Here is a 26,055-nt window from a genome sequence, read left to right as displayed (position 1 = left end):
CTTTGGCAGCGATTAGAGCCACGAGTCTTCTTGGGTATGATGCTACAAGCTTGGCACACCTGTATTTGGGGAGTTTCTCCCATTCTTCTCTGCAGATCCTCTCAAGCTCTGTCAGGTTGATTGGGGAGTGTCACTGCAAAGCTATTTCTCAGGTCTCTCCAGAGATGTTCGATCGGGTTCAAGTCCGGGCTCTGGGTGGGCCACTCAAGGACATTCAGAGACTTGTCCCGAAGCCATTCCTGCTTTGTCTTGGTTGTGTGCTTAGGATCATTTTCCTGTTCTAGGTTTTTTATCAAGGATCTCTCTGTACTTTGCTCTGTTCATCCTGACTAGTCTCCCATTCCCTGCCACTAAAAAACCTCCCCACAGCATGATGCTGCTGCCACCACCATGCTTCAGTGTAGGAATGGTGCCAGGTCTGCTCCAGACAAGACCCCTGGCATTCAGGCCAAAGAGTTTAATCTTGGTTTCATCATACCAGAGAATCTTGTTTCTCATGTTCCGAGAGTCTTTAGGTGCCTTTTGGCAAACTCCAAGTGGGCTGTCATGTGCCTTTTACTGAAGAGTGGCCTTATTGGTGGAGTGCTGCAGAGATGGTTGTCCTTCTGGAAGGTTCTCCCATCTCCACAGAGGAACTCTGGAGCTCTATCAGTGACCGTTGGGTTCTTGGTCACCTCCCTGACCAAGGCCCTTCTACACCGATTGCTCAGTTTGTCCAGGAGCCCATCTCTAGGAAGAGTCTTGGTGGTTCCAAACTTCTTCTATTTAAGAATGATAGAGTCCACTGTGTTCTTGGAGACATTCAATGCTGCAGACATTTGATGGTACCCTTCCCCAGATCTGTGCCTTGAGACAATCCTGTCTCAGAGCTCTACAGACAATTCCTTCAACCTCATGTCTTGGTTTTTGCTCTGATGTGCACTGTCAACTGTGGGACCTTATATAGACCGACAGGTGTGTGCCTTTCCAAATCATGTCCAATCAATTGAATTTACTACAGGTGGACTCTAGTCAAGTTGTAGAAACATCTCAAGGATGGTCAATGGAAACAGGATTGCATCTGATCTAAATTTCAAGTCTCATAGCAAAGGTTCTGAGTTCTTATGTGAATAAGGTATTTCTGTTATTTGTTTTTAATAAATGAGCAAACATTTCTAAACCTGTTTTCACTTTGTTATTATGTGTAGATTGATTAGCGAACATTTTTTACTTAACCAATTTTAGAATAGGGCTGTAACATAAGAAAATGTGGAAAAATACTTTCTAAATGCACTGAATGTTCTTGCCTCTCAAATATAATCCAGTTGAATCAGGAATCCCCCAGAGTAGCTGTTTAGGCCCCTTGCTTTTTTCAATTTTTACTGAGTAAAGCCAGAGTGACTGTATGCGGATGACACAACACTATACACGTCAGCTACAACAGCGACTGAAATGACTGCAACACTCAACAAAGAGCTGCAGTTAGTTTGAGTGGGTGGCAAGGAATAAGTTAGTCCTAAATATTCCTAAAACTAAAAGCATTATATTTGGAACAAAACACTCACTAAACCCTAAACCAAATCTTGTAATAAATCATGTGGAAATTGAGCAAGTTGAGATGACTAAACTGCTTGGAGTAACCCTAGATTGTAAACTGTCATGGTAAAAACATATTGATGCAGTAGTAGCTAAGATGGGGAGAAGTAAGTCTATAATAAAGCGATGCTCTGCCTTAACAACACTATCAACAGGGCAGGTCCTACAGGCCATAGTTTTGTCGCACCTTGACTACTGTTCAGTCGTGTGGTCAGGTGCCACAAAAAAATGACTTAGAAAAATGCAATTGCTCAGAACAGGGCAGCACGGCTGGCCCTTAGATGTACACAGAGAGCTAATATGAATAATATGAATGTCAATCTCTCTTGGCTGAAAGTGGAGGAGAGATTGACTTCATTACTATTATTTATGAGAGGTATTGACATGTTGAATGCACTGAGCTGTCTGTCTAAACTATTGGAACACAGCTCGGACACCCATGCATACCCCACAAGACAGTCTCCAAGTCCAGAACAGACTATGGGAGGCACACAGTACTACATAGAGCCATGACTACATGGAACTCTATTTCATATCAAGTAACTGATGCAAGCGGTAAAGTCAGATTTAAAAAACATTTTAAAAAACACCTTATGGAACAGTGGGGACTGTGAAGCAACACAAACATTGGCACAGACATGCATAAACACACAAAATAACATACACACTATAGATACCCATGGATCTAGTACTGTAGATATGTGGTAGGGATGGAGTTAATCTAGTTTTTGAATGCACTGGGCCTTATGAAAGTGTGCTTTCTCAATTTACTATTTGCTAATTATGAAGTAAAATCAAGACATCAATATTCTCGTAGTATTTCTTTGTATGAAAAATCTGAAATTACAGCTTAATTTATGCATATTCAGAATGAGCAATTAATCGCTAATAATTACAGTAAATCGAGCAATTAATTCTAATTGATACAATTGTCATTTGACACCCCTAGTATATACACAATAAATGCACAAGCTATACATAAATATCAAATGGGGTTTATATCAACATTCTGCTTCATTACAACAACAAAAAACATGCAAAACCTTTGGAAAAAGTTCAGTGAAAATGTATTCAGATTGTAAGGCACAAAAACAGCCTTCTACCATGTGGGAGTTTCAGTATGAAAATCTGGTCTATATGGCTATAGACAATAAAGGGGAAGTTCAGTATTTTACAACTTAATGTTAGATGGTTCCTCACCCTGAAAGTAGTTTATGGGCCAGGAGAAACTGTAATTTATGGTCCCTTTCAGGGTGAGGAACAATCTAACATTAAGTTGTACATTTAAAAAAAAATGTATTTCACCTTTATTTAACCAGGTAGGCCAGTTGAGAACAAGTTCTCATTTACAACTCATTGTCAAAATACTGATCTTTCTCTTGTAATACTGTATTGTAGTAGGAAGAGCTGCATGTCATTCTATTTAGAACAGATGAAAGTTAACTTGGCCTTCCTTGGCTGACTCTGATATACATAGTACTGAAATATGTACTGTGTCCCTTTACTCTTAATCGTCCACATTAACTTAAACTTATTCGGGATGGGTGTCCCTTCCACGGGACAGTTGAGCCAATGTAGGCTAATACGATTAGCATGAGTTTATAAATAACAAGAACATTTCTCAGGACATAGACATATCTGATATTGGCAGAAAGCTTAAATTGTCCAATTTACAGTAGCTATTACAGTGAAAGAATACCATGCTATTGTTTGAGGAGAGTGCACAATTTTGAACATGAAAAGTTATTAATAAACAAATTAGGCACATTTGGGCAGTCTTAATACAACAGTTTGAACGGAAATGCAATGGTTCATTGGCTCAGTCTAAAACCTTGCGCGTGCGCACATACTGCTGTCACCTATATACAATAATACATTATGGCCTTTCTCTTGCGTTTCAAAGATGACAAAAGTACATTTTTTTTCTTTGTATTATCTTTTACCCGATCTAATGTGTTATATTCTGCTACATGCCTTTCACATTTCCACAAACTTAAAAGTATGTCCTTTTCAAATGGTACCAAGAATATGCATATCCTTGCTACAGGCAGTTAGATTTGGGTATGTCATTTTAGGTGACATTTTTAAAAGGGGATGGAATGCCCCTAGATGTGATCTGAGGTCTGTTTTTCCATTCCACCCCCTAATGGTGAAGGTAAGGATATGGGGAGGGTATACTGATCCTAGACCTGTGTCTAAGAGGTGTGGGCAACATCTACGCAAAACTTTCAATCAACTCGTCATAGCACATGTTGACACCCAATGGCCCCAAGTCATCCATGTTGGTTCTCAATGGCCCTTAGTTGTCCATGTTGACTCCCAATTGGCCCTAGTCATCCATGTTGGTTCCATTAGCCCCTCAGTCTGTCCATGTTTGCGCTCAATGGCCCTAGTCATTCATATTGGTTCTCAATGGCCCCTAGATGTCCATGTTGACTCCCAATGGCCCCTAGTCATCCATGTTGGCTCCATTAGCCCCTCAGTCATCCATGTTGGCCCCAATGGGCTCCTCGTCGTTGTCCATCTGCTGGTGTTCCCAGTCTATCTCTGGGCCATCATCAATGTGCAGGATGAGGTAGGAAATGAGCTGGAGCATGAATTGTAACTGCACCAGGCCCAGGTACAAGTAGAAGTCGTTGCAATCAACCGTGCACTGGTCGCCTGAGAAGTTGATCCCACACTCACAGTGGAAGCCATTGGGGAGGTTTTGGCAGTAGCCTCCGTTATCACAGGGGTTTAACAAACACTCGTCGAAGTCTACCTCACACCTGTTACAGACAGGGAATTCAATTAAATACATTGTTATTTAATTAATTAAATAAGAACATTACATATGAATTAATTTAATATTATAAAGTCAATAATATTATTATGCATATACATTGGTACGATATTACAAAACAGACAGATTGGTGCTTGTAGTGGCCGTAAAATAAAATTGACAAAACATTTTGGCATTCATCATTCTTTCTCATCAGAAATTGGTTCTTGAATTCTATGACCGCCTCAGACCACTTGTACGCACATTTCCTTGTTGAAACAAGTCAATATACAAATTTAAATTATTTATTTTAGGAGACATCAAATCAAAAAATGTGATTTAAACACCTGACATATGAATTCTTGAGGAGAAGGCTGGTTAAGGTATCACAATATGTGGTTCTGCGTGGCTCAGTTGGCAGAGGTAGAGCTTGGCGCTTGCAATGCCAGGATCGTGCGATTGATTCCCACTGAGGTCACCCATTAGGAAATGGTTGCACACATGACTGACTTTGGATGCTTTGGATAAAAGTGACTGCTAAATGGAATATGTTATTATTAGGGCTGTCAGAGTTGATCAGTTAACTTTTTGTAATTTTAGTACACTCGTTTTATTTTTTTATCTGAAAGCCTTTTAAAATACACTGAAAACATCCAAAATACATAATCTACACAGACAAAAACAACAATCCAATGTAAAAACAAGTTTATATTGAGGTTAAAGAAAGTGTGCTTTCTCAATTGACCTAATTTTGCTAACCATTACTTGAGACAAAATCAGGATTTGCAATTAATAGAAATGAATCACAGCAATTCCTGAGATTTGTTCTTTAACTCGATTACATTTTTTTTATCGGAATTGCAAGGAAGTAACCCGAAAATGTTTACAAAGTTATTTTCCATTGTCACTATTCCCTTTTTGTTTACAAAGCTCTACTACACAAGCCTATGGCTTTCCTAACTTCGTTGAAGAAGTATAAAAACATGAGTTGCCAAACCCATTCACAGGGTTGGTTAACATTTGAGGTTCCTCGGGTCTCCACCGATTTAGGCAAATCCATTTTTAGCCTCACTGCAGGAACAATTTGCAAAACTCATTACAGTTAGATTTTCTGGTGCTGCTCAGACAGTTTATGGTGTTAATAGAGAAAGTAGTAGCTGAGGACTGTAACTGTTTTTCATAAATGTGGTATTTTGTATTGATTGGTGTTTTTATTTATACATTGTACTGGTTACTGTGATCAGGGCACCCTCTGGAATGAAACCATGGTCTCAATGGGGTTTTCCTGAATAAATAAATAATACAAATGGAAAGTATGTACAGACTAATATTATTAAGTAACATAAACATGGACATAAAAGTTTAATTTAGATTCACTCAGTGCATTATTATGCAAAGTTTGTCATATTTTCACCTTTACATATTATGTATGTACAGTACATATTGGGATTATAGCTTTCTGCTTTTGTGTTAAATATTCCGTTTCTTATTATAAATGACCTGCTAGTAACAACATTTCACAACTATAGATGTTCTCACTGTTTTACCGGCGTGCAACTCAAAAGAATAGTAGTAGTATGTACAAAATATATACACAAGTCATACATACATACATACATTACATACATACATACATACATACATTACATACATACATACATACATTACATACATTACATACATACAAATGGGGTTCTATTAACATTCATCTTCTTAAATTAGAAAACATAAATACCTTTAGAAAAAACATTGTTCCCACGAATATTTTCTTGTTGTAAGGCACAGAAAAACAGCCTTCTACCATGATGGGCTTTCAGTATGAAAGTCAGATCTGGATGGATATATACATTAAAATGAGCATACTCTATGGTAATAGGAAGACCTGCAGGTCATTTAATTAGAACCGTTAACTTTAATCTGTTCTAATCACGTCACCTTCTTTGGCTGACTTGTTTAACGCAAGCCATGTTGATACACCATACAGTACAGAAATATGTACAGTATCACTTCACCTCTAAATTGTCCAGATTAGCTCATTGGGAGTGGGATGCCCCAGGAAATACTGAGGATAGGATTTCTATGTACCCCTTAATGGTGAAGGTAAGGATTTGGGGAGGGTATACTGATCCTAGAACTGTGTCTAGGAGGTGGGGGTAACATCTACCCAGAAAACTCAATCAACTCTTCGTAGCACATGTTGGCTCCCAATGGGCACTTAGTTGCCGTCCATCAGCTGGTGTACCCAATCTATCTCGGGGGCATCGTCGAGGTGCAAGAGGAGGTAGGATGTGAGCTGGAACATGTATTGCCACAGCAGCAGGGCCAGATACAGGTAGAAATCATTGACATCGATCTGGCACTGGTCACCTGTAAAGTTGATCTCACAATCACAGCGGAAGTTGTTGACGAGGTTGTGGCAGTAGCCTCCGTATTCACAGGGACACGACGCACACTCATCAAAGTCTACCTCACACCTGTTGCAGACGGGAATTTCATGAAATATACTTCTATTACTTTATAGTTATTTGATATTTTAATAATAAGATTATTATTAAGATTATTAATATACATTGGTGCAATAGACCAATTAGACCAGAAGTATCAGCTATCCCACTGTGTAAGGTAACAATCTTCTCAAAAATGTTTTTATAAAATGCACCTACCTGGATTTATGTCAACTCTTTCAGACATCATAAAAGGCATTTCATTTTCACATTTATTGTTCAACAATAAATGTGTTTAAAGGCCTTGATTGTTTAATTCTAACATTAGATTATCCAAATATGTCATACAAATGTATGCAATGCAAATCTCCAAACTTATTTTTGTTTTACTTATACCACTATATAATGCTCCAGTGCTAATTCTGTTGATAATTCATATTTTATCTTAATCTTCAAGGGAGATGGAGTTGCAGGTTATGGTTTTGACCATGGTGATATCAATATGGTTTGTTTAAATCTATCACAAGTAGAGAACATATCTGACCTTATGAGGTCTTGTCTTGTTACACTGTATGCAATCAGGAAATGAAGATTGGGTCCTCATGATATAGTTGACCCTGTTCATTCCTCAGTCATTAAGGATTTTAAGAAAAATCATTGACCAAACCATGGGACACATCTTTAAGGAGTCACAGTTTAAAGTCACAGAGGGTTAGTGCAATATAAGAACCGTTTTCATATTTTTTTGCCAGTTACAGTTTTTGGGGGGAGTTTTGGAGATTGAAATTGGGATCCTTTGCTCAGGACAAGGATTGTCTTAATCTTCTAGAATGCCTGAATTACATTGAAATTACACTTTGGCGTCATTAAGATTCATTGACACAAGCGTTTACTACAGATGTACTATTGTTTACAGCCATGGCTTACCATTGCCCTATAAAACCTGGCAGACAATCACAGGTGTTGTCCAGTTTAGAGCAATTCCCCCCGTTGAAGCAGCTGTAGTTCCATCTGTGGCCAGGACACATGGATACGGGCAGGTTGGGGTATCTAGAGTAGAGTGACACAAACGTATAAGAATGAGATATGACAGTTAAGAGTCTGATAGCTGGTATCATGGTTCAAACAGGATTGTTAGCTAGTTGACTCAGTTGATGTGTCTAGTCACTCTGCGTGAACCTGTATTGGCTTGAGACAAGATTACAAATGACTTGAAAGAACTTAAAATTTCTTACGGTATCTTTTCAATGTACCACGGGACTTCTGGAACCTTCTCACTGAAAGAGAATGATTTTAAGGGTAATTTTGTGTTCACATCACGCTTTTATGTAATATGTCACACACACAATTTAGTCATAGCTTTGGATGGTTTTGTTTGTGCTTTGCACATTTGTCTCTGGACATGTTCTCTTAAGCGTTTAGCCTTATGTTACCTGAATAGGGATTGTAGATAGGTTAGGGTTTAATGGCAAAATGGGGAGTATTTGAGACTCACTTGCAGAGGGGCCCGGTCATGTTCCTGGGGCAGAGGCAGGTGTTGTTCTGGAGGCCCCTGAGACAGGTGGCCCCTGGGCCGCACTTGTTGTTCTCACACGTATCCACATCTTTATCACACCTGGCCCCCCCGTACCCTGGCTCACATGCACATACGTAACCCTCCCCTAGGACAGTGCATTTTCCATGGACGCAGGGCTTGACAGCGCAGGTGTTGGCATCATTCTGGCATTGTGGCCCAATCCACTCAGACGGGCACCTGCAGAGAGAGAGGTCAAAGAGGTCCTCACATACCCCCTGGTTCAGACAGGGGTTGGGCGAGCACACACTGGCTCCCCAGCAGCCATATTGTGGGATGGCGACACCGGGGGTCCTCACAAACTGCTCCTCTTGGGGCCTGGGAAGGTTCAGGTCGGTGTCACCATAGTAGGGCAGCGGGAGCCCACCGATCTGGACGGGGCCCAAACATCCAGCCAGGTTCCCCCCAGCCTCAGGCCCCAAACCCCCCAAGAGGATGTCCACTCCCTCCCTGAGGAAGTCCAGGCTCCCAGAGGTGGCTTCAGACACCTCCTTCTCTCCTCCCTCTCTTCCCCCGTCCAGGACCATGATCCACCTGGAGGTCTGTAGATCCGGAGCTTCCATGGAGATCTCCACTGTGTGCCACTGGCCGTTGCTGAGAAGGCCTTGGCTCTGGACAGTCAGCTTGGAGGAGGCCTCGCCACTGCCTGCCTGTAGCTCCAGCACCAGGCGAGAGTCTTGGAGGGAGATTGTGAGGAACTCAGAGCCTTTCTCGGCATGTAGTAGCGTGGTGTCCGTTTGCCTGGTTCGCACACTGAGGAGGATGCTGCTGAGGTGGCGGCTGATCTTCTCATTGCCTCTGTAGGACAGTATGCTGTCATTCCAGAGGGTCACGTTGGACACACCTGGAATGCAAAACAGCAGAGGGTTAATTAAGACGTAGGGTTCTATTTTAACAAACCTAACATAAACCTAGTGCTGCCGGTAGCGCTATAGGCCCCGGGTAATAATTGTTCTATTTTCACAGCCGGAATTATGAGCGCAATAGCTGGCATGAAATGGCTGGGTTTTGATGAATAAACAAGTTGTAGGTATGATGAGGGTTTGGCCACTCACTGGCCAATCAAGGCATTCCTTGGCTTCATACTGCATGCATTTACCTCAGGTTGTGTAGGTTATTGACGGTTTTGCGCCGTTATCAACTCTAATTCGGCCGGGGACACGGAATATTCTTGTCCTAGTCCATTGTGGATTTATACTAAGATGTATTAAAGAGCATAGGTTACAGTAATGAGTGATGGCAACATCCAGCATTTGATCAATATGTTTAGAGTGTTGACAATCAACATTGTTGTAATTGGCTTCAACGAGGCTTCTCCTCAAATAAAAAATACTAGGCTCCAGTATGTATGAGGCACATTCTCAGTAAGCAAGACATAGCCTAAGCCTACCGTTAATGATGTTTTTTGACTGAACATTTTGAATATGTTTGGAGGAGTGTGTCTTTGGTAACTGGATAAGACACACTCTTTGGAAATGGGGATGGATACAAGCCGAATGGAGTATGCACTGTCCTATGTGCAGTGGCGACCCGTCATTCAGGGCAGGTGGGGTAGACTCACATTTTCAGCAAAAAATGCCTGTTTTGCATGTTATTTTGGCATTAATACATGTCACATATCAGTTGACAAACAATGTAAAAAATATATATATTTCATTCAGTTAATAAAGCCGCACAAAAACATGGTCTCTTGTTTGTTTTCTTGAGAAAGGCAGCTCCAAAATGTAGGTGTTTCAGCCTAGCTCAATGCTTTCTGTGGTGGTGGGTCACTCATGGGGACACTACGTCACTGCCAAGTCTAAGGGTAGACTTCGAAAATTCTAGCTCCTTGGGTTCCTACGAGTTACATCAGAAGTGGCCATTCAAGAAGGCTCAAGGTCATTGTCCACAGCTAAAATGACATTAAATCACGTTATATGTACAGTAGTTTGATTGGCCTGATCATGTCAACATTACCGATCGCTGCCTGCACCTGCCCGCCTGTCCAACATCACTACTCTGGACGGCTCTGACTTAGAATATGTGAACAACTACAAATACCTAGGTGTCTGGTTAGACTGTAAACTCTCCTTCCAGACTCACCAGGAGGAAGGCATGGCCAGCCATTGAGAAATGCTTGTTGAAGTTTTCGATAATCATGGATTTATCGGTGGTGACCATGTTACCTAGCTTCAGTGCAGTGGGCAGCTGGGAGGAGGTGCTCTTGTTCTCCAAATATAATCAAGTATTGTAAAAGTTCTCATTGTCTGCTTATATGCCCCCTTTATTTATCCTACGGTTCTGACTTGGTGTACAGGGAGAACACTGTAAGAATGGCCCATGTTCTGATGTATGTCGCTGGACATTTCAAAAGTGCTAACCAAATAGCTATATTGACTACGTCTGTCCTAACTCGCTCATTAATGTCTTCATTGAAATTACGGATTGCCTCTTATCCGCTTGTCGTCTCCTTATGCCATAGTTTGTAAATCTCAATTGTCAGTGGAAACCACATTTGTTTAAAGCAAGTCAGGCATATCAGCTATATATATTTTTTAAGTAATTGAGGCTGAATGTACTGAACTGTTTCGCTGCCAGACAAGGCTCCTCTGATAGCCAGGTGTAGTAGTCGTAAGATGTGGGGACTGCTGTTGGGACTGCTTTATGTAGGCCCTAACAGTTTGTGGGCACCGTTATAGTGCAATTAATGTATTGTTTAGTGTTTCGTTGTGTTGCTGGCATGCATCCCACATTTTTTTGTTTGTTTGCCCCACCAAGATTTACATGCTAAAAATTGCCACTGCCTATGTGAATTGTGAATAATGCAAAAGTAGGATGGCAAGAGCCCTGAGTAGGCCCTTTAGAAACCTTTAATGGATAGGCTACTTGCCTAATTTATGGCCAGGATAAGAAAGACACCAGAGGCATCAAACTAAACGTAAAACAAGCAATTGTTACAGGAAAATAACTTAAATGTCTCTAAATAGGAGAGTCACTGGATTATTTTATTATCCATCTCTTCTTCCATTTGACAAACATCCAAAATAGTAACAGGAGCTGGCTAAAATATTGTACAACAATTGTTTTACTGCTCCCATACTTGATATTTTAATAAAGCTTTGGTGATTAAGGTTTATTTCAAAGCAGTCTCACAAGCCAAACCCTGTATTGATAGTCTTGACTACTTGGCGAATGCTTTGGGCAGGACAAAATAAACTGCCTTCATTGAGAGGAATGGAGGCGATGCTTGGTTTTTAATCAAATTAAACAATTAAAGGCACATCTCTCTTGTTCCCTGTGCATATGGGCACTGTGCGTCACGGCTGGATAGGCTGCGATTCCGCTGTCAAAATCCATGCCATAGCCATATCCATGCCATGCCATAGCCTATCCTCACCAGCACATACTGAAATTGGCACACGTTTAAACTCAAATATTGCTACCCCTCCAACCTCCGTGCAAGCAAGCTCATATGACAGGTAAATTACCACTCTTGGCACTAGGATTTGAAAATAGAACAGGTTGAAATTGCAAACCAGCTGAAAATAGAGCCATAAATCTGTAACTTAAATATCCTCAGTTGCACAATAAGCAACATTGGAGAAAGTTACATTTGTTAAGACACAACAAGTGGGCTGTTGACTGGAAATCAAATTACAGATTGCACCTATATACATTGTATGTTACAGTACACATCAGTAAGCTCTACTGGATGGGGAGAACCTTACATGACACGTTATCAGCGTTATCCATCCATATGGTCTGGATTTAGTAAGTGGTTGCACCAGGTGCAAAGGTTGCAGTACTTCCAGATTGAGCAGGTTGTTTAATTGGGAATTAAAGGATAAGTTCTCTATTTTAGACCTTAGTCAGTAGACGTATCTGCCAGGAAAGACTGTAAACCATGGTTTGAATTTATTATAATGGATTCTATTAACATTCTATTCAGCTAATTTTAGCCACTGCGAACCAAAAATCTACGAGAGAGATGGGTGCAAGTGCAATGTTCAACAACTGGGCCAAATCACCTTTCAGTTAGGACTATGATATTTTGAACATTGAACGGTTGTCGCATCTCAACTGATTTTTTTGGTTAGCCTTAGCTAAAGTTGTCTGAAGTTGTTAGTGGCTGTTTAAAGAAATCAGAGCCATGGATTACAGTCTCTCCTGGCCCATAGACTACTTTCAGGGTAAGGAACCATATACGCTGCCTTTGGAAAGTATTCAGAGCCCTTGACTTTTTCCTCATTTTGTTACATTACAGCCTTTTTCAAAATTTAATTTAATTTTTTATTCTTCTTATTAATCTATGCACAATACACCATAATCACAAAACTGAAATATCACATTTACATAAGTATTCAGACCCTTCACTCAGTACTTTGTAGAAGCACCTTTGGCAGCGACTACAGCCTCCAGTCTTGTTGGGTATGACGCTACAAGCTTGGCACATCTGTATTTGGGGAGTTTCTCCCATTCTTCTCTGCAGATCGTCTCAAATTATATCAGGTTGGATGGGGGGGCGTCACTGCACAGCTATTTTCAGGTCTCTCCAGAGACTCTGGACACTCAAGAACACCTGAAGCCATACCTGCATTGTCTTTGCTGTGTGCTTAAGGTTGTTGTCCTGTTGGAAGGTGAATCTTCACCCCAGTCTGAGGTCCTAAGTGCTCTGGAGCAGGTTTTCATCGAGGATCTCTGTAGTTTGCTTCATTCACCTTTCCCTCGATCCTGACTAGTCTCCCATTCCCTGCTGCTGAAAAACATCCCCACAGCATGATTCTGCCACCTCCATGTTTCACCATAGGGATGGTGCCATGTTTTCTCCAGACAAGACACTTGGCATTCAGACCAAAGAGTTCAATCTTGGTTTAATCAGACCAGAGAATCTTGTTTCTCATGGTCAGATTCCTTTTGGTGCCTTTTGGCAAACTCCAAGCGGGCTAACATGTGCCTTTTACTGAGGAGTGGCTTCCGTCTGACCACTCTACCATAAAGGACTGATTGGTGGAGTTCTGAAGAGATGGTTGTCCTTCTGGAAAGTTCTCCCATCTCCACAAAGGAACTCTGGAGCTTTGTCAGAGTGACCATCGGGTTATTGGTCACCTCCCTGACCAAGGCCCTTCTCCCCCGATTGCTCAGTTTGGCCTGGCGGCCAGTTTGGCCTAACTGTGTTCTCAGGGACCTTCAATGCTGAAGAAATGTTTTGATACCCTTCCCCAGATCTGTGTCTCGACACAATCTTGTCTCAGAGCCCTACGGACAAATCTACAACCTCATGGCTTGGTTTTTGCTCTAACATGCACTGTCAACTGTGGGACCTGTGGGACCTTATATAGACAGGTGTGTGCTTTTCCAATTCATGTTCAATGAATTGAATTTACCACAGGTGGACTCCAATCAAGTTGTGGATGAATGGAAACAGGATGCACCTGAACTCAACTGTTTGAGTCAAGTATTATATCTGTTTGGGCTTCTGCAGTCAATTTGTCCCCCTGACCTTCTGCTCAAGAAGAAAATCGGCCCCCGGCTTGAATCTAGTTGATCCATGCACTACATAGTTATTCTCCTTAAACCTAGACGTATCCTCTATTTGCTTGTGTTGTAGTGATTATGTAGACAAAAAGAAACCGAGAAACAAACGTTCTGAGCCAGAGTTAGATGTATTTTGTCAGTGTTGGAAAAACGCATTTGCAAAAAATGTTTGGGTCTCACAATCACTCCATCAAATAAGTCTATAAAGGCAGAATAACCAACAGTTCATTCAATGGATACACACTGACAGTATGAATAGGCCGACATAATAGCCTACTCTATATACAATATGCCAAATACAGAGAAGCAATTGCTTTATGTCTGTATTTCCTAACCCGTCTTTGAGAACCCCCAGACAGTTTCACGTATTTGATCTATTCATGTACAGCACACTTGATCCAACTAATTAAGCAGACCTAATTCAACTAATCAAGCAGACCGCATTCAGCTAATAAAGGGTTTGATGATTAGTGAGCTACCGGTAATTGAATCACGTGTGATGATACTGGATTAGGTCAATTATTTTGAACTCTCTGGAGGTATTCAAGGATAGGTTTTGGAAACATTGCTGTAAGTAATAGTGAATTCTGCAGAATGGAATTTGATTGATAATCTCTTTATAATCTGTTCAGAAAGGGATTCTCGAACTAACAACTCACACTCAAAGCCCTGGGAGAGGGACTGGCAGGCTGCAGTCGAGGGGCATGGAGACCGCTCACACCACTTGACCTCCTCACAGCAACGCCCTCCAGTGTTGGGAGGACAATTGCAGATGAAGTCGTCCCACATGGAGTAGCACACTCCGCTGTTCAGACACGGGTTTTTCTGTAGGAGACAAACAATAACTCTGTCAAGCAGATTACTTTGTCATGGCGGGGCAACTGTGTTGGGTCATGGGGCAACTGTGCTGTGTCATGGGGCAAATATGTTGTCAAAGAGAATGTGAATGAAGAGTTCCAGGATCTGCTTCTCCAATAGACATCCTTAAATCACACTTATAAGAGATGTCATTAGCAAGCTAAGCTCATGCTCAGAAATGAGAGAAATGGGACAGACCAAGCAGGCAACGAAAGACTGAACTGAGTATGGTAGAAATATTAGAGGGTTTATTTTCCTAAACCTTAAATTACTCTACATGACCAAAAGTATGTAGACACCTGCTCGTTGAACAAATCTTATTACAAAATCGTGTGCATTAATATGGAGTTGGTCCCCCCCTTTGCTTCTATAAAAGCCTTCACACTTCCGGAAAGGCTTTCCACTAGATGTTGGAACAGTGCTGCGGTGACTTGCTTCCATTCAGCCACAAGAGTATTAGTGAAGTCTGCATTTCAATTCATCCCAAAGGTGTTCGATGGGGCTGAGGTCATGGCTCTGTGCTGGCCAGTCAAGTTCTTCCACACCGATCTCAACAAACCATTTCTGTATGGACCTCGCTTTGAGCAGGGGGCATTGTCATGCTGAAACAGGAAAGGGCCTTCCCAAAACTTGCCACAAAGTTGGCAAGTGACATTCTAGAATCATCTAGAATGTCATTGTACGCTGTAGCATTAAAACTTCCCTTCACTGGAACTAAGGGGCCTAGACTGAACCATGAAAAACAGCCCCAGGCCATTGTTCCTCCTTCACCAAACTTTACAGTCGGCACTATGCATTTGGGCAGATAGTGTTCTCCTGGCATCCGCCAAACCCAGATTCATCTGTCGGACTGCCAGATGGTGAAGAGTGATTCATCACTCCGGAGAACTTTTCCACTGCTCCAGAGACCAATGAAGGCGAGCTTTACTCTACTCCAGACTACTCTTGGCATTGCGCATCGGGATCTTAGGCTGATCGGCCATGGAAAGCCATTTTTCATGAAGCGCCCCACGAAGAGTTCTTGTGTTGATGTTGCTTCCAGAGGCAGTTTGGAACTCAGCAGTGAGTGTTGCAACCAAGGACAGACAATTTTTACGAGCTGTGCGCTTCAGCACTCGGTGGTCTCATTCTGTGAGCTTGTGTGGCCTACCACTTCGCGGCTGAGCCTTTGCTGCTACTAGACGTTTTCACTTCACAATAACAGCATTTACAGTTGACCGACCGGTGCAGCTATAGCAGTTTAGAAAGTTGACAAACTGACTTGTTGGAAAGATGGCATGCTATGATTGTGCCATGTTGAAAATCACTGATTTCTTCAGTAAGGTTATTCTACTGCCAATGTTTGTTTATGGAGATTGCATGGTGGTGTGCTCGATTTTATACACTTATCAGCAATTGGTGTGCTGAAATAGCTCAATCCACTAATTTGAAGGGGTGTCCACATACTTTTTTGTATATAGTGTATTTACAAAGTAAGATAATCAAAACCATAATGTGCATAAAATAGAATACATACAGTATAATTCCTGTAAATAAATACAAGTGAACTGATCTTAAGCTTAACTGAGGTCTACATAGCAAAGGTCATTCCGCTACCTGAGAATAGTAAAGCCGCCTTTACTGGCTCAAATAAATAACTTTTGGAAAAAACTATGTTTGACCAGATACAAAGCTATTTTACAGTAAACAAATTTATAACAGACTTTCAGCACACTTATAAGGAGGGACATTCAACAAGCATAGCGCTTACACAAATTACAGATGATTGGCTCAGTGAAATTGATGATAAAAAGATTGGGGGGCTGTTTTGTTAGACTTTTGACTTTATCGATCATGGTCCGCTGCTGGAAAAACGTGTGTTTTGGCTTTACACCCCTGCTATATTGTAGATAAAGAGTTACCTGTCTAACAGAACACAGAGGGTGTTCTTTAATGGAAGCCTCCAACATAATCCAGGTACAATCAGGAATTCCCCAGGGCAGCTGTCTAGACCCCTTACTCTTTTCAATCTTCACTAACGACATGCCACTGGCTTTGAGTAAAGCCGGTGTGTATGTATGCGGATGACTCAACACTATACATGTCAGTTACTACAGCAACTGAAATGACTGCAACACTTAACAAAGAGCTGCAGTTAGTTTCAGAGTGGATGGCAAGGAATAAGTTAGTCCTAAATATTTCAAAAACTAAAAGCATTGTATTTGGGACAAATAATTCACTAAACCCTAAACCTCAACTAAATCTTGTAATAAATAATGTGGAAATTGCGCAAGTTGAGGTGACTAAACTGCTTTGAGTAACCCTGGATTGTAAACAGTCATGGTCAAAACATATTGATATAACAGTAGCTAAGATGGAGAGAAGTCTGTCCATAATAAAGCGCTGCTCTACCTTCTTAACAGCACTATCAACAAGGCAGGTCCTACAGGCTCTAGTTTTGTTGCACCTGGAATTACTGTTCAGTCGTGTGGTCAGGTGCCACAAAGAGGGACTTATGTTCAATTGGCTCAGAACAGGGCCAGCCACAGAGATCAATCATTAATAATATGCATGTCAATCTCTCCTGGCTCAAAGTAGAGGAGATACTGACTTCATCACCGAGCTGTCTGTTTAAACGACTAGCACACAGCTCTGACATCAATGCATACCCCACAAGACATGCCACCAGAGGTCTCTTTGCAGTCCCCAAGTCCAGACCAGACTATGGGATGCACACAGTACTACATAGAGCCATAACTACATGGAACTCTATTCCACATCAGGTAACTGATGCAAGCAGTAGAATCCAATTTTTTTTAAAGGATAAAAATACACCTTATGGAACAGCAGGGACTGTGAAGCAACGCAAACATAGGCACAGACACATGCATACACACACACACATGGATTTTGTGTTGTGGGTATGTGGTAGTGGAGTATGGGCCTGATGGCACACCCTTAGTGTGATGTGAATTCTGTAATGAATGGATGTATTGTAATGTTTTTAAAATTGTATAACTTCCTTAATTTTGCCGGGCCTCATGAAGAGTAGCTGCTGCTAATGGGGATCCATAATAATTACAGATACAAATAGCAGACCAGGAGCAACTCAAATTAAGGGTTTAAAGAAAGCCTTTCGGACAGTTCCAAAAATCTGAGGCAGGTAGGCTGCGAAGAAACACACATAATTCATCCAAGGATCTAATCTTTTAACATTTTTACCATATATGATTTTAGTTATCTATTATCATTAACATGATTTGTTTTAATTACATCCATTTTAAATAGTACATTCTAGCATATTTTGAGATGGGGAAATCCATTTCCCCTACATGCTGGACGGAGGTGGTATCACCCGACACCCCTTGATTCAGGATAATAGGAAGTGACAATGAGGGACACGCCCTCTAACAAGAAAACCTGGCAAACATGCTGCAGACATGGCACCACACCAAAAAAGAGCTGCGAGGATGTAACAAATGAAGAGTTTCATTACGAAATGCGCTATATCCATTTTCTGAAATGTTGGTACATTTGTTTTTATTGTGTAGCCCTTTCCACTCTCAGCCAGTCATTGTCAGATTTGGTCATTGATAAGCACTTGACTTGAAACGTAGTAGCTGTACAGTAACATGCTATACATGAAGGCAGGCCTCTGCTTCACAGCGCTGTATGGGTTTTGACTGACAGCCGCTATAAACTTCAGCACCGTGCGCCACAAGAATATGCCCCCTATCACTCCCGCTACATTTGCACATTTGTTGTCTGAGTGAGGGAAATGTGTTCTGAAAGATGAGAGGTTGAGGATTATAATGAATACCACTTTGATGTCATACAAGCAATCCACACACCCATGAGTCCAAATGTGCACTTCACATTTCCAATATTTGAAAACTCATGTCATTGTCGTTATCAACATTTATGATCACCATGTTTGATACAAAGTTGCAAGGATAACATGCATTATACCCTGGGTTGTCCTGAACACAATGAGCTTGTTTGTCATGTTGTGAAGAAAATGTGTCACGGAACACGCACTTGAATGCACTCATGACTCCTTTCTATCTACACCAACATTACAATCTGTCTGTCTGAGGTGCCTTTTGAAAGCCAAAAACTGTAAGATTGTATTTTATAACTTAGCTAGCCATGTTGGAACATTTAATAATGGAACCTTTTTGGATTGCGTAAACAACAACAGTAATTGTGTGATGGTGGTGACGCATCACACTGGGCACACACTGGTTGAATCAACATTGTTTCCAAGTCATTTCAATGACATGACGTTAAACCAACGTGGAATAGATGTTGAATTGATTTTAGTGCCCAGTGGCAGGGCTGTGTTCCAAACAGAAAACTACAAGAGTGCTCGCTTCAGTTCCTTAATGGCAAAAAAAATGCACCTTATAGTTGAGGCTCTTTCCTTGGGTCATAAAAGTGCATTGAAATTATTAGCCTGAACTGTGCACAGTTTGGAGAGGTGTGTGGCCACTAGGAAACACCACTTAGACCTCTCACTCAAACCCGTGTATTATTTTTTTCTTATTAAATTGCACCTCTCCAAAATGTCAATGAATATTTGTATTATGCCACTGTAAACCCCAAGGCATTTTTTATACAAATACTTCTAGTAAGGTGAACCCAAGTCAATGAAAACACATTATTACTTCAAATGTTTGTGGTACTGACTCAAAACTAAATGAGAAGTTACACCAACTCTCTTTTTAAAGTATTTTCCCCAGCATGCTGTACTGCAGGCAGATTTTTTTTTGCATGTACATTGAGTGATTAATCAATCAATCTTATGCTAAACAAAGATAAATTATATATACACTACTCAAAAAAATTAAGGGAACACTAAAATAACACATCCTCGATCTGAATGAATGAAATATTCTTATTAAATACTTTTTTCTTTACATGGTTGAATGTGCTGACAACAAAATCACACAAAAATTATCAATGGAAATCAAATGTATCAACCCATGGAGGTCTGGATTTGGAGTGACACTCAAAATTAAAGTGGAAAACCACACTACAGGCTGGTCCAACTTTGATGTAATGTCCTTAAAACAAGTCAAAATGAGGCTCAGTAGTGTGTGTGGCCTGCACGTGCCTGTATGACTTCCCTACAACGCCTGGGCATGCTCCTGATGAGGTGGCGGATGGTCTCCTGAGGGATCTTCTCCCAGACCTGGACTAAAGCATCCGCCAACTCCTGGGCAGTCTGTGGTGCAACGTGGCGTTGGTGGATGGAGCGAGACATGATGTCCCAGATGTGCTCAATTGGATTCAGGTCTGGGGAACGGGCGGGCCAGTCCATAGCATCAATGCCTTCCTCTTGCAGGAACTGCTGACACACTCCAGCCACATGAGGTCTAGCATTGTCTTGCATTAGGAGGAACCCAGGGCCAACCGCACAAGCATATGGTCTCACAGGGGGTCTGAGGATCTCATCTCGGTACCTAATGGCAGTCAGGCTACCTCTGGCGAGCATATGGAGGGCTGTGCGGCCCCCCAAAGAAATGCCACCCCACACCATGACTGACCCACCGCCAAACCGGTCATGCTGGAGGATGTTGCAGGCAGCAGAACATTCTCCACTGCGTCTCCAGACTCTGTCACGTCTGTCACGTGCTCAGTGTGAACCTGCTTTCATCTGTGAAGAGCACAGGGCGCCAGTGGCGAATTTGCCAATCTTGGTGTTCTCTGGCAAATGCCAAACGTCCTGCACGGTGTTGGGCTGTAAGCACAACCCCCACCTGTGGACGTCGGTCCCTCATACCACCCTCATGGAATCTGTTTCTGACAGTTTGAGCAGACACATGCACATTTGTGGCCTGCTGGAGGTCATTTTGCAGGGCTCTGGCAGTGCTCCTCCTGCTCCTCCTTGCAGAAAGGCAGAGGTAGCTGTCCTGCTGCTGGGTTGTTGCCCTCCTACGGCCTCCTCCACGTCTCCTGATGTACTGGCCTGTCTCCTGGTAGCGCCTCCATGCTCTGGACACTACGCTAACAGACACAGCAAAACTTCTTGCCACAGCTCGCACTGATGTTCCATCCTGGATGAGCTGCACTACCTGAGCCACTTGTGTGGGTTGTAGACTCCGTCTCACGCTACCACTAGAGTGAAAGCACCGCCAGCATTCAATAGTGACCAAAACATCAGCCAGGGAGCATAGGAACTGAGAAGTGGTCTGTGGTTACCACCTGCAGAACCACTCCTTTATTGGGGGTGTCTTGCTAATTGCCTATAATTTCCACCTGTTGTCTATACCATTTGCATAACAGCATGTGAAATTTATTGTCAATCAGTGTTGCTTCCTAAGTGGACAGTTTGATTTCACAGAAGTGTGATTGACTTGGAGTTACATTGTGTTGTTTAAGTGTTCCCTTTATTTTTTTGAGCAGTGTATATATGTTTTTAAACGGATCAATCTGGAAGCGGCGATATGGTATATAATATTTGTGAATACATTTTAAATGAATTAACTGGTGAGAGAAGTATTCTGATGAGAAATCATTGTTCCATATCACCTTTCAGTTCAAATGTTCTCAGAAAAACCTAGAAGTTCTCTGTTCCAGATGGAAGTGACCGCAGTTGCACTCTTGTCGGTAGAGTTAAATTTGGAGTAGAGAGTGGAGACCAGGCCAATAGATTTGGGAATATTCAAAAGTCTTAACCAGGATCAGAGAATCCCAGGCTCTGCTCGGCTCTAAAAGCCTTCGGAGAAGATGATATGATTCTTTGAGGTCTTAAAAAGTTTGAAGACCTGAATTGTTAAAGATGTCACTGAGGGTTAAAATATTTCTACTAGAGCATTGAGGAAAATCAAATGGTTTTAAGCCTGATAAGATTATGTTATTGTTTCATAAGTGAGAAGGACTGTGAAAATGGAATGAGATCGTAAGATGGGCATTGGCCTGTCGCCACACTTTAACTGCATTAGCAATTATTGGACCCATTCTGAGACATGTAGATTTTTGTTTACAGCCAGAGAATACTTGTAGTCTAATAGGTTTTATTAAAGCCTCTTCATTGGGTCCCAATGTGGCTTGATTAGTGGGATCTAGACAGATTTTCAGAAATCTCAAATGGAAAGAAAAGTAATTATTTAAAGTTAGGTAGAGCCAGTCCACCAAACGGTTTGGGGCGCTGCAGGGTATTCTGGGTCGTTTGTCTCTCCAGATGAAATTCCTGCACAATATATACAATTCTTTGAAATATTGAAGAGGGGTGAATTGGGAAGCATAGAAAATACAAAATTAAAGCAAGGAAGAATGTTAATCTTAATCACTGAAATTTTACCCTGAAGTGTAATATGTAAGGGAGACAAGTGGGCCAAGTCCTCTTTAATTTTCCCAATAGTAGCTGATTAATTGTCTTGTACCATTAGTTGGAAAGTGGGCTAGAATTTGATCCCCAGATAGGTGAAACCTATTGGATTTAATTGGAGAGTTTGTGTTGTGGGGAGAGAATATACTCCTCAGCTGCAGGATTTAGGGGCTATAAAATGGACCAATTTATATTATATCCTGAAAAGAAACCAAAAGGTTCAAATAATTTAAAGGTGCAATCTGCAATTGCTACAGCCATTTTCGGCCTTGTGAATTAACAATGTGCACCCACCCATTGATTCTTGAAAAATATAATTCATAATTGCCTCATGAGCTTAGTTCAACTGTCAAAGCCCATCAGAACCAAAAATATATTTTACTCCAATGTTTGTAAGTAAATGTAAACAAACACTATAAAAACATGGTTAAAACTATAATTTTGATAGCAGGGATGGCCAGTCTTTGCATCCATAGCTCAGTCTATGAATTTGAGAGTGGTTACATTTCTTAGCCCCATCCCTCAGCTTTTTACAGAAACAGGGGCGCTCTGTTATTGTTTCAACTGCTGATTGCCATTTTAAGAGAATGACATGGAGTTAGAAATATCTGATAAGAAAACTAGATCATCTGCATACAAGGAAATATGCTGGACAGTACGTTTAATAAAAATAGGTCTCTGGACTTTGTCGCACAGCCTGGGCAAGAGGCTCAAGAGACAAGGCAAATAAAATTGGGGATAACGGACAACCTGGTCTTGAGCCTCTTTGCACCCTAAAACTGCTGAGAAGTGGATCAACCGGTGAGAACTCAAGCAAAAGGCTCGTTGTAGAGAGTCCTGTGAATGATAGAGAATCCCAACCCAAAACACTTTAACACAACCCATAAGTATGTCCATTCTAAGCAGTCAAGGGACAGCACCAAGGAACAGCACTGCACAGGAAGATTATGCACAGGAGCTGAGTCGATAACATGAAAGTGACATTGGATATTATCTCAGACGAGTCTGCCTCTCATAAAATGTGATCAAAATGGATCAAACCATGCACCTGCTTCTCCAATCTCTTTGTCAGCACCTTAGAATAGATTTTAAAATCGCTGTTCAAAAGTGCAATAGGCCTACCTATAGCTTGAGCATTCAAGAGGGTCCTTATCCTTCTTAAGAAATAGGGAAATTAGAGCTATTTTTTGGTCCCAGTGGAAAGAACCCATTTGTAAAGAGTAGTTTATTGAATTTAAAAATAATGGGCTATTTAAATACCAAAGTTCTAACAGGAGTTTTAGAGGTATACCTCCAGGCCTGGGGTTTATTATTTTTCTGTATAGTTAATGTGGCCAATTTCAGTTCATGGATTGAAATGGGACTTTCATGTTCTTCCACTTGTTGTAACGAGATGGAAATCTCAAGTAGTTCAGATGAGGTTAGTAATTCAGGATCTTAAGAAGATTTGGATGTGTAGAGATTAACACCTGATTAATTTGGTGAGGGTGAAGAGCATAAGGTTCCATTGGAGTCTTTGATGGCGTCGATAGAGGCTAGACATTCAGATTGTTTAAGCTCCAAGAGCCTGCTAGGTCTATCTGCATTTTCATAATTTGATTGTCTAGTTTGTAAGTATAAGAATTCACATTTAGCATTTGGGAATGTTTCATATTCTGGTTTTAGAGAGGCTAGTTGTTTAGTTCTGTCTATTTGGAATTGTGATTTTTGTAGTGGTTCTAGATGTGCTATTTCTTTCTCCAAACAAGCAATTTCAGAATAACAGTGTCTATTGAAATTGGAGAATGAAGGACAAGCTCCTCTAATGAAACATTTAGTGACTTCCCAAAGGCTATGAGGGTTATTCGTTGTTTCAGAGTTTAGGTCTAGAAATTCTGTAATTCTATTTGAAATAAATGTATGGAAATAAAGATGTAATCCATGCGAGAGCAGGTCTTGTGCTTTGCAGAGAAGGTGTAATCTTTGCAGATTTTTTTTTAGCAGCCACGTGTCAACAATGTTGAGCTCCTTTAGGAATGATTGGAAGTAAATTGAAGCGGTTAAACGGGATGTAATTGTCACACCTACTCCCACTCCCCCTCCCAGGCTACCCGTCATCATACGCAACTGTTACCATCGTTACGCGCAGCTGTGGTCATTGGACTCAACGGGATTCATTCGCTTTGTTGATTGCCCCTGCATATATGTCTGCTCCTCTGTATTCCCCGTAGTAGCATTGTTTGTCGTGTTTATGTCCAGACGCTCTTCCTGTTCCGTTGCATGTCCGTCTATATTAAAATGGCTCACTCCCTATACCTGCTTCTCATCTCCTGCATTGGGTGTTACAGCAATAACACTGTGAGAAGAATCTAAATGCGGGTTGAGATTAAAACATTTCCCGCCATTATTATGGCTGTGTCTGTAAAGTCCAGCATTTAGAGTTTCAGATTGTTTTGATTTTATGGGGGTGCATATACCGACACCAGACAAAGTCTTGCACCATTCAAAGCGATAGTTACAAAACAGTATCTTTCCCTCAAAACGCTCTGGTTTTCGAATGTGCACGAGTGTGCAATAATTCCTGTTCAGAAACAGTTTTCCATCTTCTTGTTTTATACGAGTTTCTTGAATAAAATCAGTATCTATGCAATTTCGTTTGAATAAATCTAAACTCCATAATCTCTTGAAAGGCCTTTGGTGTTCAGACTCTGACCTCTGGACATACAGTACGTTAAATACCTTCTTCGCACCTTGATAAAGGTAAATGTACCTATGTCGCCTGGTCTGTTTCTACTAGGAAATATTTGACATTCTATTGGATTAGATGAAATTGAAAGTGTTAATGTGTGCCCTAACTGCTGCCAAAAAGGCAATACATTTTTTGTTATTGATCCAAATATTTATTTGAAATCTTCCTGGAAAATGTACATTTTGGACATTCTTATTCTAGAGAAATCCACAGCTAAACTGCATGGCACGGCTACAACTCTAGTGGGCGGGTTAAATCGAAGACATTTGTTAGGTACCCCTCATGTAATATTATCTCTCAATTGTTGTATCTTGAACTGCTTGTCAATCCCCCCTTCATGCTCATGTTTTGTTTCTGTGCAAATCATGTGACTGCTATCTCTTGTTTGATTGACATTGATCCAGCCCCTCCCACACAAAAAAGCATAGGGACATTTAGCTGTAAGACTAGATATGGCCTTCACACAAAGGAAGTTACTTTTCACGCTCACTTTGGCTTCCCAAATCCCAGTCTGTTCTGTTTGGTCTGCTTTGCGGGCATCCCCGGGAATATTGGCCACCTGGAACTTAAAAACAGGTATTTTCATGGCGCAACTATGTTGTGGCAAAATACCTGTATGTGTATAGTATACTGTATATTCAGCTACTCACGCTACAGGCGTTGTCACTGGTACATCCCTGTGTGACATTGACCAGCTCCACCAGGCCGTACGAGGCCACTGGGGTTGCTATGGGGAAGAACTGCAACCGTTTACTGTTAATCCTCAAGTCCTGGACACATCCTTTCAGGTAACCCCCAAAGGAGGCTGAGGCTCTTTGGTCGGCCAGGCCCCCGACGTAGACCAGGTCCCCTGGCTGAGCCACCACGGGCTGGACGGGGATGGTTCCCTGGCTATGGGCTGACTGGAACAGGGTCACAAAGTCGCCCTCCAGGCGCACCGTCACCAAGTGAAAGTGGCCGTCGCTGACCACGACTCGACCCGACAGGCTCTCTAAGTTGTTCACCTGAAATTTTACCCGGCCATCGTCCAGCCACAGGTGAAGGTACTGGCTGGTGCTGTTGGCCAGGACCAGGAGGAGGCCGTTCGAGCGCCGCGTGCGCACAAACATGGATATGGTGATGGTGCCTGAACCCGGGGGGTCATCCAAGGAGAAGACAGCATAGCTCGCCGCATCCTCGTTGCCGAACCTGGCCGGGTTATACTCTGTGTTGGTACGGAAAGAGAGAGAGTTTAACAATTAATAAAGTTCCATACACTATCCTACCAATTACTAAATGGATAGATGAAGA

The 26,055-nt window shown here is 41.6% G+C and overlaps 1 protein-coding gene across 1 annotated transcript in view; it reads right to left on the bottom strand.

Moving 5' to 3' along the window:
* Positions 1-6,551: 6,551 nt before the first annotated feature.
* Positions 6,552-26,055, bottom strand: part of LOC109875394 (protein crumbs homolog 1-like) — a 43,489-nt gene continuing 23,985 nt past the window's right edge. Inside the window, exons 4-9 of the mRNA XM_020467739.1 lie at positions 25,416-25,969; positions 14,527-14,692; positions 8,276-9,197; positions 8,016-8,057; positions 7,708-7,830; positions 6,552-6,810 (exon numbers count right to left, since the gene is read on the bottom strand). Coding sequence (XP_020323328.1) covers positions 6,552-6,810; positions 7,708-7,830; positions 8,016-8,057; positions 8,276-9,197; positions 14,527-14,692; positions 25,416-25,969 — 2,066 coding nt within the window. The remainder of the gene's footprint in view (positions 6,811-7,707; positions 7,831-8,015; positions 8,058-8,275; positions 9,198-14,526; positions 14,693-25,415; positions 25,970-26,055) is intronic.

The sequence above is a fragment of the Oncorhynchus kisutch genome, linkage group LG30 (assembly GCF_002021735.2).
Source record: "Oncorhynchus kisutch isolate 150728-3 linkage group LG30, Okis_V2, whole genome shotgun sequence".
NCBI lineage: Eukaryota > Metazoa > Chordata > Actinopteri > Salmoniformes > Salmonidae > Oncorhynchus > Oncorhynchus kisutch.
Note: the sequence above shows the minus strand (reverse complement) of the source record. Positions and strands in the feature narration are given on the sequence as shown.